This window comes from Coloeus monedula, assembly GCF_965178545.1.
Source record: "Coloeus monedula genome assembly, chromosome: 1".
NCBI classification, from domain to species: domain Eukaryota; kingdom Metazoa; phylum Chordata; class Aves; order Passeriformes; family Corvidae; genus Coloeus; species Coloeus monedula.
Genome location: NC_138781.1, coordinates 85,705,498 through 85,723,312, shown reverse-complemented (window position 1 = coordinate 85,723,312; position 17,815 = coordinate 85,705,498). Strand labels below are relative to the sequence as shown.

At 41.2% G+C, this 17,815-nt stretch overlaps 1 protein-coding gene across 1 annotated transcript in view; it reads left to right on the top strand.

The window, feature by feature from the left end:
- Nucleotides 1-17,407, top strand: part of ANKRD33B (ankyrin repeat domain 33B) — a gene marked incomplete at both ends in the record, with an annotated part of 48,344 nt that extends 30,937 nt beyond the window's left edge. Inside the window, 3 exons of the mRNA XM_082297357.1 lie at nt 3,524-3,653; nt 9,712-9,852; nt 16,557-17,407. Coding sequence (XP_082153483.1) covers nt 3,524-3,653; nt 9,712-9,852; nt 16,557-17,407 — 1,122 coding nt within the window. The remainder of the gene's footprint in view (nt 1-3,523; nt 3,654-9,711; nt 9,853-16,556) is intronic.
- Between the last annotated feature and the right edge of the window lie 408 nt (nt 17,408-17,815).

The window sequence follows — 17,815 nt, the reverse complement described above, 5'->3', positions numbered from 1 at the left end:
AATAATTGATGATTATTACTATATATTAATGGGAATAGTTTGGGGTTTTATTATTATTTAAAATAAGTGGTGTTTGAGGACATACGAAAGGGAAGAGAGGGGAAAGGATGCTGTTGAAGGAGAAAAGTCCTTTTAGGCAGAGGACATATTTAAGAATTATCAATCTTCCTTTCTCCAAAAGCATTCACAAGTAGTGAATACTTCTGAGAATTGATCTTACTGATGAAAATAATGGTATGATTCAATTTAAAAAATACTTTTTTTCCCCATGTACACTGACCATTTCATAATTGCACTGTGGCCTTTCATATGAGAAGCAGAATAACGCCTTTGGCAGAACATTAATGTCATCTCTCTTAGGGTAACCAGATTGTTCCAGGTTCAGTATTTTCTAACTAAAACTCATTTATTTTTAGGGTTTGAAAAGACATTAAGTGCACAACTGCATTTTCCTGCAGACTGCTGTGATGCAGGATTGCTTACTGATTGCTTCAAAAGGCAATTTGCTGGAGGCAATTTTGTATCAGTTATATTTATTAATTGAGACTGTTGAAGGAGTTTTTAATATATTATAGTATTTATTGGTATATGAACTTAAAGATTCCAGACTAATAACTCACTTTGATATTGACTGATCGCACATGCTGGCTGATCTGTCTGTACTAGCTTTTAGCAAGAAGAATATAGACAGGGCCAGAAAAGGATGCAAAGGAAAAAAAAAATAGGGGAAAAAAAAAGCAACCTGATAACACAAATTATCATTGTATCACTGAAAGAGGATTTGGGAAATAACCATCAAATCCAGAAGTTTATTGCAACTTTCACTGTAAAGCTGCAGCCTCCTGCACCCCATTTCAGTATCTGACTCATTTGGGAGGGTTATGCAAAGGAAAGCAGCCCCTCAGCAAGCAGTGTGTCTCACCCACCTGCCCACAGACATGTAACGGGCAAAAAAACCCCATCAGCTTTACGGAAGGGACTTGGTTTTATGTCCTCATGCCATTGCTTGTTTTGCTTCTCAACCAGGGTCATACACTCCACTGAATATCAGGTTCTCACACTCTTATCAGGCCCACTTCAGATTTGTAAAACCGCCCTTCAAGGATGATTTTCCGTGCTACTGCATCATGTAATCCCTCAGAGAGCTCCTACTCTCTGGTGCTTTTCTTTATCCTTAAGCAAGCAGTCTTTGATAACATCTTTGGAAAATAAACATCAGAAAATGTTGACACCTAAGTAATCCTTCTGGTTTGTAAACTCAGAACAGTGAGTGAGTTTGATTGATTTGAAGATAAATTGTGTCTCACATCTACTGAAATCAGTGCTAGATGCATTAGCTCCTATCTAATGGAGGTACCCACTAAAAGTAGAGCAAAAGCCTCTGAAAACTGTAATGCAAAAACCTCTTGCAAAAAAAAAAAAAAGGAACTAATGTTTGTTATTAATTTTTTTACAGTATTGTAATAGATCTTGACAATATTTTAACTTTACTCTTTTACAAAGAGAACAAAAAACCAAGCTTATTTTAAGCATCTAGTAACTATTTATAGAACAGAAAAATGTTGTGTGAGAATACACTGTGAAAATATCCTCCAGATACTGGGTGAAATAGTTTTCTTTTCATCAGAGATGATAGCTACTTTTAGTTATTCTTACAGCCTTTTTGAAACTATCACTCTCTTCAAAAATGCCAATTTTTTCAGTGAACAATGGAACCTTTCTTCTTATTGTCAAAAGTTTTTTGTCTCCAAACAATCGCAAACTTAATTTTCTGCTATCATAAGTAACAGATATTTTACTGAATGACTGTGTAGAGTTTTAAATCTGCACAGCTTTTGGAGTTGTAAACATCCTGAACATCAGGTGAAAAATTAAATTATTAAGGAACTGAAATAATGCTCAAGTCCTTAAAAAGTGGACATTGACACATTTTTCTTAAAAGCTAAAAATGATTACATTACAGTAAAATTTGGATTAATCTGAACAATCCTACCAGGAAAGTGCATACGTTTAGTGAAAAAAACCCCCCAAAAATACATGACTTTTAGCAGAATCCTCTGTACAATTCCAATAGAAGGCTTTGAGGTATTAACAGGTTCTTCACAAGGAAATGAAGATGCTCTTTACAGAACAGTGGTACGTGTTGCTTCATGCTGAGGGCAAGAGTGATTTGAGAACAAAAGAAAGCAGAGTAATTATTTTATTGAAAGATGTAATTGAGAAATAACCTATGTAGCCTGTGAACAGCATAAAGAGTAGATATCACTCCTGTATCTCAATGAAGCTGTTTGCTACCTCAGCCAACAGAACTGTACAGAATAAGAGTGAAATTATACTAATAACTAACTATTTGTGAGGACAATAAATCAAAAGCCTCAGTTGTCATCTGGTGAACATTTCTGTCTTAGTAATGTCCATGGGAAAAAGAAATAAAGAGAATGTGTAGGCAAGAGAAAAATGATGGAGGAATCAGGGCAGGCCATTCTGTTTTCATAACCAGGTTCTCCTTGCAAGTCTTTCGTGTGAGTGCATTTCAGGGAGGCAGGGTTACCAGGCAGTTTGAGATTTGTGTCTCTGCCCTTATCTTTTCGGCAGTCAGATGCTCATGCTGAGCTCAGGCAAACTGAGTAATGCGCTGGCAGCGAGGAGGGAGTGCAGGGAGTGCTGATTTATCTGTGCCGGCCCTCCTCTACACCCATCAGCCCCAGGCAGATGATCGAGGGCAGCCCAAGTAATCCTGAAGACCGGAGATAATGGCTTTAATCCTAGTGGTCAAGTGAGCAGCCAGGATTAAGTACTGTGGTTCCATTTAATTAATGGCAAGTGTATTTTGCTGTATTTTAGGGAAGCTGTCAGTTTGCTGCTGTGGTGTGAAACACTATCTGGGTACCAAGCATAGTTACAAGGTTTACCTCCTGGCTTGGCTTCCTTCTGGAAATTTTACAGCCTCCAGCTGTCATAAAACACATTAAACAGGACCTCTAAAAGCAATTTAATTTTATTTATGATTATAAAAAAAGGAGGCCTAGTTCTAATGGGAAATCTGAATTATTTAAAGACAGCAACAGGCAGTATGAACAGAGCTCCAGCCTACGACTTCCCCTTCATGGAACAAGTAGTTGTTTTTCGGAGAATTAATATTCAGAGCAGGTCCAGTTCATCTTACCTGCTGGGTTCATTTTATTATATAATAAAATCAGATTTATTCTCATTTGGATTGAGAGTATATAGCCATAGAAGCACAAGCCATTTATAAACAGTTACTTTGCATGTAGCATAATATAATACCTACTCTCTTAGGTATTTCTGAGGAGTATCAAACATTGCTTGCCAAAGGGCAGAGATAAAAAGAAGTGTTTTGGATCTGAACATTGTGCCTGGAGCTAATCACTAGTTATGGTGATATCTTTTCAGTTCTTCTGGCTGGAAAAAAATATAAAATAAAAAAGCAGTCTAGCATGCTTCTTCAGTGAATTTTTTTCAGTCTGGGAATCCTAACTTTCATTTTATATTTTACTTACAGAATGGTCTTATTGTTGCCTGTTACCAAGGTTATGTGGATATTGTAATGGCCTTAGCACAATGCCCTCACCTTGATGTGAACTGGCAGGACAACGAAGGGAACACGGCTCTAATTACAGCTGCACAGGCAGGTAAGGCTCTCCGTATCACCACTTCCATACACGGTCTTGGGAGGACTGTGTGTTTTGGCTATTTTTTTTTTAGGATTTTTTTTCAAATCCCTAAAAGAAATTATGCTGTGTAAAATAATCCTGGCCAAGCCCACTCCCAAGTAAGTTTGTCATGATTTTCTTTGAACTGATTAATCTATAGTAGTATTTATCCAATAGATTAGGGCAGCAAAAGCAATACATTTTTAGTAGATGCCATTAATTATTTTAAATTAGAAATAAAGAAAATCTTATCCCAGGTGTGCAATATTATACTGCTTTGTTCCTTTAAATTGATTTTCTGAAGTATGCTCTGGCAAGCAACAAATGAACACTGTGGACGTGTAATGTGCTGCATTAGTACTTTCCTCCCCTGCTTGCTGCACCTACCTCAGAGTGACTGTAGTAACTGATGACTGTAGGAAAACCTATCATCATTAAGAAATACCTTAGCTGCTAAAACATTCTTTACCCACTCCATAGTTAGAAAGCAAAAAAATCTCATCAGGATTTAGTGTTTGCCAATGATCCTTTTGTAACAGCTGGTATCAACATCAACCATGTTATTCCTGACACAGGCAGGAGTGAGAGCAGGGTTTAGCACAAGGTTTTCTTTTATCCCAACCAGCATGGTAATATTCAGTGAACGAGTGTAACAGATCACTTAGATGTAAGAGAAACTCCCAGGAGAGTTCCTTATTCCTGGTGTTCAGTTAGAAAACAATAATTTGATTATTTCTTTTAAAACTGAAGGGCTGTGCTTTAATCTTTAAGGGAAGATTTAGCTTCCTATAACAAGTGTTAACAAAGTGCTAATGCACGTAAATCAGGAAAAATTTCTCCAAGGAAGGATGCCATCACTGTAGTCTAAAAGCTGTTCCAGGGGCTGCCTAGATCTGCATCTCTGGTTTCCTTTGCCTCCTTCAAGCACGCTCTGCAAAGACAGTCACTTTACAAGGAAAGACACAGCTGGTCTTTATCTTGTCTGCTGGCTGGTGAAGAGTATGGGATGTTTGTGGGAGTTCATGGGACATAGTCCTCACTCCCAGGAATAAATTTCCATCAAGGAATATCAATGGACATTACAAGCCATGTCTAAAGATTGGAGCAGTTAGGTTTTCATGTCAATTTAGTAACAGTGCCACTGAACGTTCCCAGGTAGTGCCTAACCTTGCTTTGTGTTGTACCAAAAAGTGAACTCTGCTAAAGTTACTGCAAGATGGGTCTTGAATACTGAAGAAAGAATTGTGACCACAGTAGGCACACTCATAGCAAAGCCATGAGTACGAGTACAGTAGCTTTCCAAAGAAGGTAGAAAAGTCTCCAAAACACGAATCTGCTTTTATTTATCTGCCCTAATATAAATTTGGACTAAAAAAGGTTTAACACTGCCTCCTGCTTGACCTTTATAACTCATGATAATGAGCTGAGAATTAATCCAGCAGGCTGACATTGACTTGACACTCTCTGCCAGTACTTGCTATTGATCCCCAAAGCAACTGGAAATTACTGTAGTCAGCAGAAGCTTATACAAACCCCCAACAACTTGGATGTTTTCCCCTGCCTGTGCTAATCCTAAGGTACAGTGTTTACACCAGTTATTTAATTAATTAATTTAATTATCACAAGATACTGCTGTAGTGTTAATAGAGATTACTGTGAGGTTAACATTGCAACCAGAGGAGCTACAGTGTGATGGATGCTGCTTAATTATTGCTGGATATTAAGTAGTAACACTGAGCAGTGTATCATAAAGACCTGAAAGCAGAGCTTATGCAAACTTGCCTTTAGTGGAGAATTTATTTGTTGGAGGGGGGAGGTTTAACTTTAGGGTGTGAAAGTAATCACACTTTTACAAAATAAATTATTTTGAGATCACTGTTATTTATACCAAAACTATGGGTTTTCCTGTGGAAGGTCTAATATCAAATCCACATTATTTCAGTTATTTGTAAGGTAGTATTTGAAGGTTTCAGAAAGTGCTGCCATTTTTGTTAGGATCCACTGACCAGGTGGGCCAGGGATTGTGGGTTTGAGTCCCACCTGGGGTGCCAGAACTGATGCCTTGAAGCGTCTACCTGAAAACAGAGGCTAGACAAGATTAAGAGCATAAAAGCAGGTATTTATTTGAAAGGCCTTCAATAGGAGCACCTTGGGAGTCAAAAAGCCTCTGAGGGGCTACACCCAAGATGGCCACTGGGTCACGGGTTTTTAACACTTTTATAAGTTTGGTCCATTTGCATATCAGGGTTAATTCTCCAATTACAATTTCAGGCAATGAAGTAATTACCCCAAGTTTCCCCCCTCCCCCTGTTCAGAGGCTTTAGTTTACATATTTCAGGGCCTGGGACAACAAGGTGTCCTTGAAGTGCAAGGCTAGAGAGGCTTTGTTATGTCTAACCAGCATGGGAGAACAGTAGCTAACAGGCTGTATGAAGTTTCAGAGTTACACACTAAGCAATAGTGCAAGGACAATGCAGAAAAAAATGGGAGATTGATAGAAACAAGCAATTGAAATAAGATGTGGAAAGAAAGGGAGGAAGGAGAGTGACTTTAAAAAAAAATGGGAAAAGAAGGAAAATTACTTTTTTTTCTCAGTTCTCCTGCTGATGGGGACATAGCTACATCAGTGTATAGTAATTGGCATACACTGGTGTTCAGAGGGAGTTGTATTTGCTTACAAAGTATAGATGTTTTATGTTACAGCCATCAGTTTGGGGCAAGGCTGTAGAGCTGGGAACACAAATTGGAAGTTATCCCAGTTACTGTTTATTAAGAAAGACATGAGAACACAAACACCTAAAACGCCCAGAGGAAAAAGCATTCTGGGTGTCCTTGGTTCCATCGAACTGTGAGAAAGCATTCACTAACTGCAGGCCAAACACAAGCATTTTGCAGGTACAATTCAGGAGTGAAATGTTGCTTGACAAAGCATCTTCCTTACTATGCAGCTTATACTTCTGCCTGTGTTACACAAATTATTAGGCAATATTGTCATCATTATAGGCCTTTCCTTTGTGGCAGCAATTAAGTGAATTAAGCTATTACAGACATCTGTGCTGATCTCTATATATGGCTTTCAGGGAGAAGAAGTGTACCCTTAGCATGCCAGTTCTGGTAGGAGATAGAGCTGGCTTACAAACAGCAAGAGCCTGTTTGAATTCAGTATAACCAAACTGGCTGAGTCCAGGCTCGTTTATTTTAGAGATGCATACGGCTTGCACAGCAGACTTTGCATCACAGGAGACTCACTCAATTAGGTACAGGCTGCTTGTTCACCCAGACACAGGAGAACCAAAGCAAACTTTATGGCCTTAAATCAAAAGTGTATGACAGGGTTTGAACTAAAACTTGGCAGCTCTGAATTTTGCTTTGCATTTGATATCTGTTTGAACTGGAAATCTGAAGCAAACCTCAGAGCACAGAATATCCTCCAGATTAAAATTGCAGTGGTTTTCAGGAATCCCTGAGACACAAAACTTCTGGGAATCACAAACTTTTAATTTTCTTTCTTATTTTACTGCTGATAATTTTTTTGGTCTCATTTGAGGCCTTTTCTAGTCCCCTGGAGAGTTTTGGTTAAGCAAGATTTTCAGGATTAATTCAGGATCACCCCAGATTTGCAAAACATCTCTTACTGTAATTATACTTTAGGCAAAGGGAAGAACATCTTTAGTGATGTAATAACTCCTGAAAAATCTTCCGTCTTATTATTTCTAGTTGTTTCAGTTTGCCTCTGTTTTTTGTGGTCAAAAAGCAGTATTTCAACTGTTCCGAAGCCTTCATGAAGACACATGCTCTACATCACTGAAACAGAGAGTGTCCTGCAAAACAATTTGGGCACAAAGATTCTCCCAGTAGCAACTGATTCCTTGCTAGGATTTGATTTTATGCCAAAAAATCAGTAAAGCTGAAGCCTCTGTATTGAGTAAGCTGGACCAGGTCACATGATCCTGCCCTGAACCCAGTTCACTTTGGCTTTGTTCAGCTTGTTATGGTTTGCTGAATTTTTATATTTCATTCTCATTGGATTGCTCAAGGTACAGGGAGCTATTTATTTGGTTTTCTCTGACTTGGGAGTTGCTCGTGTGATCTGCACTATCTCTACATTTGCTCAGGTTTCATGAGAGTCTCCAGTTATGCAGAAAGGTAACAGTCAAAAAAATTATAGGAGAGAAAGTAAACCTGCAACACATCTTAAATTAATTGGTAAAGACTTTCTTAGCCTGCTTTTCAAAGTGAATGGAGGACTGTGTTGGTACAAAGTGGCTGCTGATGAAATCGACACCAGATGTGACGCTATAGACTTTTAAATTGTCCTGTATGAATTATAATCTGCTTCAGTAACATTTCTAGATGAATTTGAATGGCATGCATTACAGAATAGTCAGCTGGACTGCAGAGTGAGATGAGAGAATACTTTTACATCTCCTACTAATTAAATTGTGATTGTTGCAGCTGCCTGACAGACGGCATTATTTTATAGAGCATCAAAGCATCATAAAATGATTGACAAGTGGAGGAAAAACTGTTTTGAATGAGTCATTATGGCACTAGCTATTCGTCTGATAGTCCAATTATAAAGATTTGATGTCTTAATTGGTCTTCCAACCATTTAGCTAGAGATGTGTTCAGCTCCTCAGTATAGCCTTGCAGACACCAGTTATCCTGGCATATAAGGCACATGAATGGCAACAACAGTTGCTTTTAGAAACAGAACTTAAATAATTCATTTTACTACCAAAACTGAACATCAGTTCAATTTTCCAACTGCAGGAGAGTAGACAAGTGGCTTTACACTGTCAGATGGAAAAATAAAAATGTGAGATCCTACACAAAATATTCCTTTCTCTTGTATCAGGCCTGACATGGTTCATTAGCATTATTGGCTGGAATAACTGTGTGCAATCATCACTTTTTAATGAAGCACCATGATTCTAAGGCTCAAATTTACCAGAGGAGGGGAAAAGCTGAACCTTTGCAGTCACTTCCCCCAGTGACATGTCTTGGTTTGAGACAAATTGGGAGGAAACATCTGAAATGAACGTGTCCTTGAATAGAAGGTAGATTTCAGCAGCACCTCCCTCACCCTGGTTCGGAAAGAATCTCTGGAGGAAAGTGAAAAAACCTGTTTATTTAACAAGCAAGGTGCGCTCAGGTACAATGGGGAAAAAATGAATAATGTTAGGTAATAAAACCTCTCGCTGTGAAGAAGACCTGGTAGATTCAGAGTCCTTTCTGTAGGTGTGGCTCTGCTCTCTCTGGAGCTGGGGTGTGTCGTGGGCCCCTCCGGGCTGCAGTGTGGGGCCTCCCGGTGATGGTGTTCCGGACCGGAGCAAAGCTGAACAGTTCCAGTTTGGGAAGAAGAAGCCACAGTCACAGGAAAACTCCTGCCTCAGCTAATGAACGAGAAGCTAGCAAAAAAAGCAAGAGAATACAACTCTCTTCCCTGCTGCAGAGCCGAGCGCTGGGGACAGAGCACGAGGGAGCTATCTGTGTTTTCGAACACAGCTGCCAAAGGAATTCCACCACCTTTCCCCCCCATCTCTCGGATCTGGCTGACAGGCACAGAAAGGCACAGGATTCATGTCTGGGGAATAAGCAGGCAATAGAGGATCCAGGATCATAAAGTCACCCCAAGACAAGATGGAACTTCCTTCCGTAAGCTGTAGGGATTCCCTTTGCAGTGCTACTCACTGAGTCAAGAAACTGGGGCCCCTTGCAACCTCAGAGTGACTACCTCTGGTCTTCAATTATTCCCTTACCTTAAACTGACTTTTCAGAAAGGAGAGCAACTTGAGAGAAGGTGGGAACCCATGTTTTCCACCTTCTATCCCAGCATTCTGGTCACAAGTCAGGGCCACTTAACCCTAAGGCTGATGACTGCAATGAGTGGAAGAGGACACTAAGAAAAGAGATCTTATTAATTATCTGCATTTTCCATTTATCAGACCTGCAGGAGTAAATTTTTGGTTAATCCTTGAAACAGAACCTTCATTCTGTGACATATTGTTTTTCTGTTTCTTTTGTTTCTTTAAAGGGCACATAACCATTACAAATTATTTATTGAACTATTTTCCCGGGCTTGATATTGAGAAGAGGAATGCGTTTGGATTCACAGCACTGATGAAATCTGCAATGCAGGGCCGAACGGAATGTGTGAAAGCCTTGGTGATGGCAGGTATACAAAGCCTTTTGCTTCTTCTTTGTCATCATCTAACTAAATACTAACAACTACCAAGAAGAAAACTGGCTCTTGGGGTGCTTCCTCTGAGAACTGTAGTACAGCCTTCCCTGGAAATGGGTGCAGCTTTTAAATAAGCCATAGTCAAGGCAGTGAAGGCTCATTCGGGGGGAGCACTCAGTTTGCCTGTACAAACTCACTCAGGAGCTTTCCTAGAACTCTCAGGGTGAGACTGATTGTCCCCAGGAGAGTTTGGGGAGCAGGATCATCAAAATTTGTAGAACAGAATTTAACGAAATCCATGACAGAGGTGGGAAAGGCTCACAGGGCTCTTGCTGTCAGCTCTGTGTGTGACAGTGCAAGGGTGGGACCAGAGCCAGACCTCCACTTCTGCCTCAAACTGTGGCAGGGACTGGAAAGCTTTGGGGTCTCAGGCTCCTGTCAGGAGAGTCGGGTGTAGGGGCCATATCCCACAGGGAACATTGGTGGGAAATTTGGTGACTTTAGGATTTTTTTAATACCTCTATAGCTCTGAGTTTGGTCTCCAGGTTTATGGGCAACAGGGCACCAGCAGGTCTGTCTCTGCTGCAAGGAGGGAGCTGAGGCACAGGGATTGAGCAGGTCTCTGAGAACAGGAATTATGTTTCTCGCTCTTGGCTCTTGTCTGCAGTTGAGATTCCAGCTGTATTGCATTGCAAGTGAAGGGGTCCTGGAGAGAAGACTCAGAAGACCTCTTGAGGGGCAGCAGCCTCTACAAGAGCAGTCCTAACATACAGCATCTTTCAGCCACAATATTGCATGGTTTTTTTTATATGACGTAACTGGTATATAAACTGGTAGATAATAATTAAATATCTAGCTTATATTAGTATATATTCTTGTTTTTCAGTTGCAAATCTATGACATGAATTAAATATTATGGAAATAATAACAAATGGAATATGAGTATTGTTAGTGTCTAGATCAAGAGTCCTACAGGTCCATTTCATTGAGGAAGATCTTGAATAAGGAGTTCATTTCAGTGATTTTGCTGTCACAAGAGTCTAACCCCTCATAATCAGAATATTTTAAGTCACAGGCTTTTATCAAGCCTAGTGATATTACTATCCTTCATTTCATAATATCCAGTTTCTAGACAGATATGATAGTATTTCTGTGTCATTGATATGACACAGAAAATATGATGTGGTAACTGGTGTGTTATTTTCTGCTAGGTTCTGTAGCCTCTTACACTGGAACAAAGGCTTAGGAATTGGATCATTCATTTCAGAGTTAAATTTTTATGACAAAAAATTATGAAACTGTTGTCAGAGCTCAAACACTGCTAGAAGCAGATGCACTTTCTGGACTCACACATACTTCATGCAGATGCTAGTTCAGAATTTTCCATTGTGTGTTATAAATCATCACTTAAAATGAAGCTCCAATCCTATGATTTTCTGACTTGTCAAATTGGTCTTACAGTGTCATGACCTGTTATTATCACTAGAGATCTGAGGGAAGCCCGTTCATTCTGTTTGGGTCACTAAAACCTGTTTCACAACCTTTCAGCTATGTAAATAACACAGTACTTATTATTCTGATTCTTATACAAAAAGTATCAATATCAAAGTTCACTGCTTTGGTTGCTGCCTCTGGCATCTGAACAGCCACTTCTTGTTTCCATGATTCATAAGAAAACAGAATATTGGGGAGAACAAACCTTTGGCCAGCCAGAAAATGGCTTTCTTAGCCTCCATCTTGAGTTTGCCTACAGAAAGTTTTATCAGCCTGTTTTTGCATCAGAGATACTGAGGATACCAAAGATCATCCACTGACTAAAGATCTATAGAGTTAATATACTTTTGGTTTTCTAAATTGCAGTTTCGGTGAGTACTTGCAGTTCCTCACATTTTCAGCTGAAAATAGGGGCCACGAAGGAAGTGCGGTAAATTGCGTGCACCCATTTTAATATCTGAGTATTTTTGAGCACTGCACAATCTGGTGACATGGAGGGAGGGCAGGAGGGAAATGCTCATTCAGAATGGATTTAGAAGTAGTTTGAGACTTATGGGACTCTGAGTGGCTGCTGACAATGAAGTGCTAGTGTGCTGAAGAAGGTAAAAGAAGTTGTTATTAAAAGATTTGGTGAGAAAATCAATTTGACAAACCAGCAAAATTCTATATCAAAATATAAAAATGTATGGCAACATAGAGGGGAAACACCCATAGTCAGCTGTGGGTCTACTTGCACAGCTACAAAGCAGTTATGTGCGTTTAGAAAAGAGTTACAGCCAGGAGGTTTTTAAACCCAGTACCTGTTCAGTGGCTTGGGTAAGACCTCTACTGATGGCCAGCTACTTATGGCAATGCAGGAGGTCAGTAAAGCAAAATAACTCACCTTCCTAGCTGCCTTAGCATGGTTTTAGCACAGTCAGATGGGGAAAGAGGTAACAGCAATGTGTGACAGATGGTCGGAGCTGGATTGCCAGTGACTGCTCTTTCTGAAATTTGAGTTCCTGGAGGCGGGCCAAGGTCAATCACTACAAGATTAAGGCACTCTGAGACACTTGGCCATAATGTTGCTCTTTCAGAGGGAGTCTTTGGAACATGCGAATTTGCCATTCGTGAGTGCACAGCGGGTGAAGGGTGGGCCCGGTCTCCCACCGGCAGTTTGTCACAGGCTGCTGCGCTGCCAGCACCGCGCCACTGCCAGCGCTCATCAGGAGAGCCAGCCAGAAATGCTGGTTGTTATTCACGTGTCAAGCCCTGCTGTAATCTCCAGTGTAAACTCAGTGCTGCTTTAGTAGTGCTGTTGGAGTGGCCCTGGATCTGGAGACTGGGCTTTAAACACTGGGCTGGTAACAGAGCCTGAGCCACCTCAGCCCCTGTCTTTAAACTCAGGATGCCAGTTCTGCATCTCAAAAGGACATGAAGTCTTAATAAAATAGGATATTTATATCCTAAAGGAGCATGTGTATTCAAACTAACTGTGCTGAAAATGATGTTCAGGGCAACTTTTAGGAAAAGCAAGGCAAGTACAGCATTCCTGAAAGAAAACTTGTAGGCTATATTTACACTGAAATGACAATTGGTTCCATAAGACTGCTATCACGTTTACAAAGGGACATGACTACTCATGTCTGTTCCAGATAAGGCATTCTGCTGAATGACAAGTTTGTTCAGGAATGTCTCCTGATTTGTGCAGAAAATCAATAAAACTATGGTAAATCATGCCTTAGAAGAGATTTTGTGATACAAGGTACAAAGTCAGCATTGATTTCTGTTAAAAGGTTGGGATTTCAATACTCTGTAGTATTGTTTTCTGAGATAAAGTTTCCAAAACACCTGGGGACTCATCTGTCAGAAGGAGTGGGCTTCTCCTCAAAGGGAAGTGAGCCAAGGGTGACAGGAAGGCCCCGGCACCAGCCTCATCAACAAAGGCAATCCTTTAAGGAGCATGGCAGGGCTGGTGAGAACCTGGATCAGCCAGCACCACAGGGATTGCCAGGCAAGTCCATGATGATAAGGGCAAGCCCATAGAGACAAGGTGGATCTGAGGTCAAACACAAAATTAACTCTGTGAGTCAGGGTCCAGACCAGGAGGGCACATGGCCAAGTACAGGCACAGCCCAGACAAGGACCAGAGCTGAGTGCAGCCCCCAAGCAAAGGTGGGGAGCCCCCAGTGAGCACTTTCTCACACTGTTCTTTTTGAACTACTCTGCTCCAAGGTCTCACAGCTGCACCATAGCAGAACTGGACTGACTTTTTCTTGAGGATAGTGCTAAGCAGCTGTCTGTACCTCTTGCTTGCTTACAAACTGAGAATTAAATATGGTGTTTGAAGACAATTCCTTTAGCTGCTCTTCTTCCTGTATTAATACCTTGCCTGTTATATGTACACCAAGGAAACAACTTCCACACAGTTTGCCACAGTCACAGTCAGCTCTTGTGGGAAGGAGTTCAGACCCAGGCAAGTGTTAAGAAGGGACCAGGGAAAGAGGCTAACCTGAGATGGGACAGATTCAAGAGTAGGAAGCTTGGGTAGGAAAGTTCAAAAACAAGTTAGTGAAGCAGGAGGTCATGTGTTTGTACATCTTATCCCCTCCCCTCACTGATTGATCTGTAATTTCTGCAGTCATGAACTTCATCAAGCCCTTCTGCCTTTAAGACCTTGAAATCCTTTCTTCAAATCCACAGCTGGTGAACTCTTTAATTTGATTGACTCTTCCTCCTCTTTGGCTCCTTTCTGCCTTCCAATCTGGGCCCCATGCTTGACTCCCTGCAGTGCCCTGGTGCTCTCTCTGAGTGGTTCTTTCTGCAAATTTCACTTAAATTACCCTTAAACTGTGATCAGCAATATTGCTTAGGGTGTCTCCTTCCACATCCATTCTTGTTCTGTATCTCCAGCATCCTCTCTTTAGGGATTTTCTCAAAGACTTAGGAATTAACTTAATAGAGTTAAAATTGAGGGGTTTATCACTTTCCCCGTGCTCTCTTTTTCCCTTTATTTTCCTGTAATGACAAAACATCCTTTGTGGGAAAGGGTGTACTGAACCCATTACAAACTGGTTTGTGGTTGCCTTTCCTTATTTTTACTCCTAATTCTAGTTTGAAATGCTGTCTCCAAGGTAATCCATCCTGAAAAAAAATTATCATGGTATTCTCTGGCCTTTTCCTCAGGTCTCTGGACATCTCCTTGCAAAGCAATGGGACATTCTGTCGCTTTTGTGACAAAATCTGTGTAGGTCAGTTTTGTGTTTGCTGTTTGAAAATGGTCCTTCATCTGGTAAAGAAGCCCTTCAATAAATGCAAAAAGCCCTTTAAACTCTTTCAAGAAACCCAGAAAATATCTGCAGGGCCAGAGATATGAGTAAACCATGACTGAACATTGCAGAGCTCAGTATGTTGAAGGCAGCTGGGCAAAGAGCCCGTGCCTGTCACAGGGAGCATGGTGCAGACCTGCTGAACAGTCTGCAGACTGGAGTGTGCAAAGCTCCCTCTGAGATCTGTCAGAGTTCAAAGGCAGGATATAAAACAAAGGATTTTCAGCTTAAGAACTTGTCTGCCTGACACCAGAGTGGTCACTCATTCTATTGATTTCATTCATTCACCTTCATACCCATATACTGTAAAACATCAAGATGTGTGTGCCCAGGTGGTGTGCCCAGGATCACTTGGATGCGAAGCACAGGATGTGGTGCCAATTATCAAGTCCTTGACACATCTCTGAGATTCTATTTAATAGGTGCCATCAAGCCAGTTTTTGGACAGGTCTTTTGTATCCTTTAGCGCTCACCAGCTGTAATCTGTTGGGTTTTTCCAACAGTATCCTGCTAACTTCAGCTTCCAAAACCACTTGCTGCTGCTCATTGTTCTGCAGCAATTCTTCACAGGTGCACTCTGAATTGAGCTTTCTCTGTGAGCAGGGCTGGGCACATGCCACCCTCATTGACAAATGCCCACAGTCCCACTCTAATATCATGGGAGGACTTCCCTGCAGTTTTCTGGTTGCCAAGGGATGTGGATATGGTACTAAAGAAGTTGTAAAGGAAACCATAGAGCAGACTAGGATGCCTGCTTCTCCTGATGCTCTTGTATCCTCTCTTCAAGCATCCAAGTGCCCTGGAGGAGGAGTGTAACTCCACTTGAAAACAAAAGAGTGAAGAACAAGGGCAAAAGCCAACAGGTCTTATAGGAAGGTGGAGAGATCAAAAGGAATGTAAAGATGGAGAAGGATGCAGATATATAAGAAAAAAAAAAGAATGGTGATGGGGAAAGATATAAGAATTGGAAGGATAAAGATTATAAATTGGGAATGGGAGGAGGATAGGCCACTAGAAACAATTTCCTTCCAGGACATAACACTTCAAATGTCTAAGCCTCTGCTGTGTAGCCTGTATCCCAGCTGCCTGTTACGACTGGTCTACTTGGCAATAGCAGAGTGTTTTGGCTAACAATTACTTCATTTCCTTAGGGCTGGTAATCTCAGGTAGATGAGAACAGCTGCTCTGGGCTCAGACTAAAGGTCTATCTCACCCATTATCCACTCTCTGATATTTATGGAAACTTTCCTTATATTTAATCACTCTTGTTACCATCCTCTCAACATTTCCTAATCCTACAGGGTCCTTTCAGATGTAAGAGAGCATGAATTGCACATTTGTTGTTTTGTCTATTTCCCCCTTTTTTGCTTTCTATTTTTTTCCATTTTTAATGCTTTTAAAGAAATTCATTATTACCCCTAGTGAGCAGTGAGTGGATATTTTCATGGAACTTCCGGTCATTAACCTCTTTCTTCCAAGTGGCAGTGACTGGTACAAAGTCCACTATTTTATATGGGGAGAATTGTTTCTTTCCATATCTGTAACTCTTTCCCTGTGAGCTCAAGGGAATGAATATTAAAATGTCAGTCAAGATTAAATGCAGGTAAAGTTAATTTTTTCATTATTTGTAACTTAAAGAGAATTTCATATATAAGTCTTAATGTCTTTTATCTTGTTTTAAATAAATAAGGAGTTCAGAAAGTCAGGAACCTGATCTGTCCTTAATTCCATGTTTATTTTGACACAAATATTATTGTGTATTTATGTTGTATTGCAGGGGTTTGCTGGACTCACCTCTGATCACAGCAACAGGAGTGTAGGTGGTTTAATTAATTAACACTAATTGTTTTTCTTTTTTTTTTTTTTTTTTTTTTTTTTTTTTTTTTTTTTTTTGAGGGGCAAATGTTCATGCAACTGACCCAAGCCGTGGACTGACTTCATGGGAATGGGCTTGTTTCACAGGAAGATCAGAGTCTGCCTTGGTCATGCAGAAGCTGATGGATAGGCCATGCCCAGAACAGCTTTCTGATCAATATAAACCAGAATGGCCAAAAATGAAGGAACTTCTTGCCAAGGCTGCAGAGCCAAAAAGCTGTTTGCAGAAGGTTTCTGAGTGTGTAAGGGCAGCTGTCTCATTCCGATCTTTCTATGGCCCAGAAGAGGACGGGGTCCTTGACCACATGGTGAAGGTGACAACAAGCTTGGGAAGTCCCTTCATTGCTCTGGCGTGCCAGACTGTGTGCCCAGGCAGCCCACCTTGTGTGGGGAAACGCAGACTGGCAGTGCAGGAAATCCTTAGGAAGCAGAGAGCAGAGGAGATCCGATTTCACGACAAAGATCACATCAGCAGCTACGAGAAGCTCTTTCAGAACTCCAAAGTCACAGTGATCCCCAAGAAGAAGGAGCGTCGAGCCAGCCTGCAGCCCATCAGCGTTTCAATGTCCCAAGTGAACGCGGTAGCCACGAGGAAAGCAAGCCTCCTGCCGCTCCATCTGCTTCGACGGAGCAGTGTCCGGCCGGGATTTGTCATCCCCAAAGTCCGTGTCAGCAAGGCTCCCCCACCCACCTTCCAGCCAGAAAAGGCCAGAAGGAGGAGCAGTGCAAAGGATGACCCCTATCTGCAGATTCCCAAATGGAGATACAAGGAGCTAAAAGAGGAGCGGAGGAAGGCAGAGGAACAGGAGAAGAATAGAGCAGCAGAGGCTCAAAAGCCGAGGCAGGTGTCTCCTGCCCAAAGCAGGACCTGATTTAAAGGCAGTTGCTGAGAAGGTTCTTGAGCCACTGAGTCCTGTTACCCTAGCAAGGTAACAGACTGACTGCCTTTGTGCATGCCCACTGCTCATGGAGCTGGAATACTGAGCCATGGCCTTTAAGGAGCAGAAATACAGATACAGCAAGGGCTATGCCACAGCATGTCTGATGGTGGAGCAGGAAGGTATTTTGAGGTGGAAGACTTACTAAGTTTACCTGTCTGCTGTTGACAGGAAGTTCTAAGTGGTGCAGTCCTCTTGTGGATTCCTGTTTTTCCAGCTCCAGGTGAATGGCTGAGAAAGAGCTTGCAAAACATGTGTGTGAAAGGATTGTATTTTGTGTTTGTTCATTTTGTAATGGACAAAATTAAGGACCTGTGTTTTTGACACTAGACATTCCTCCCT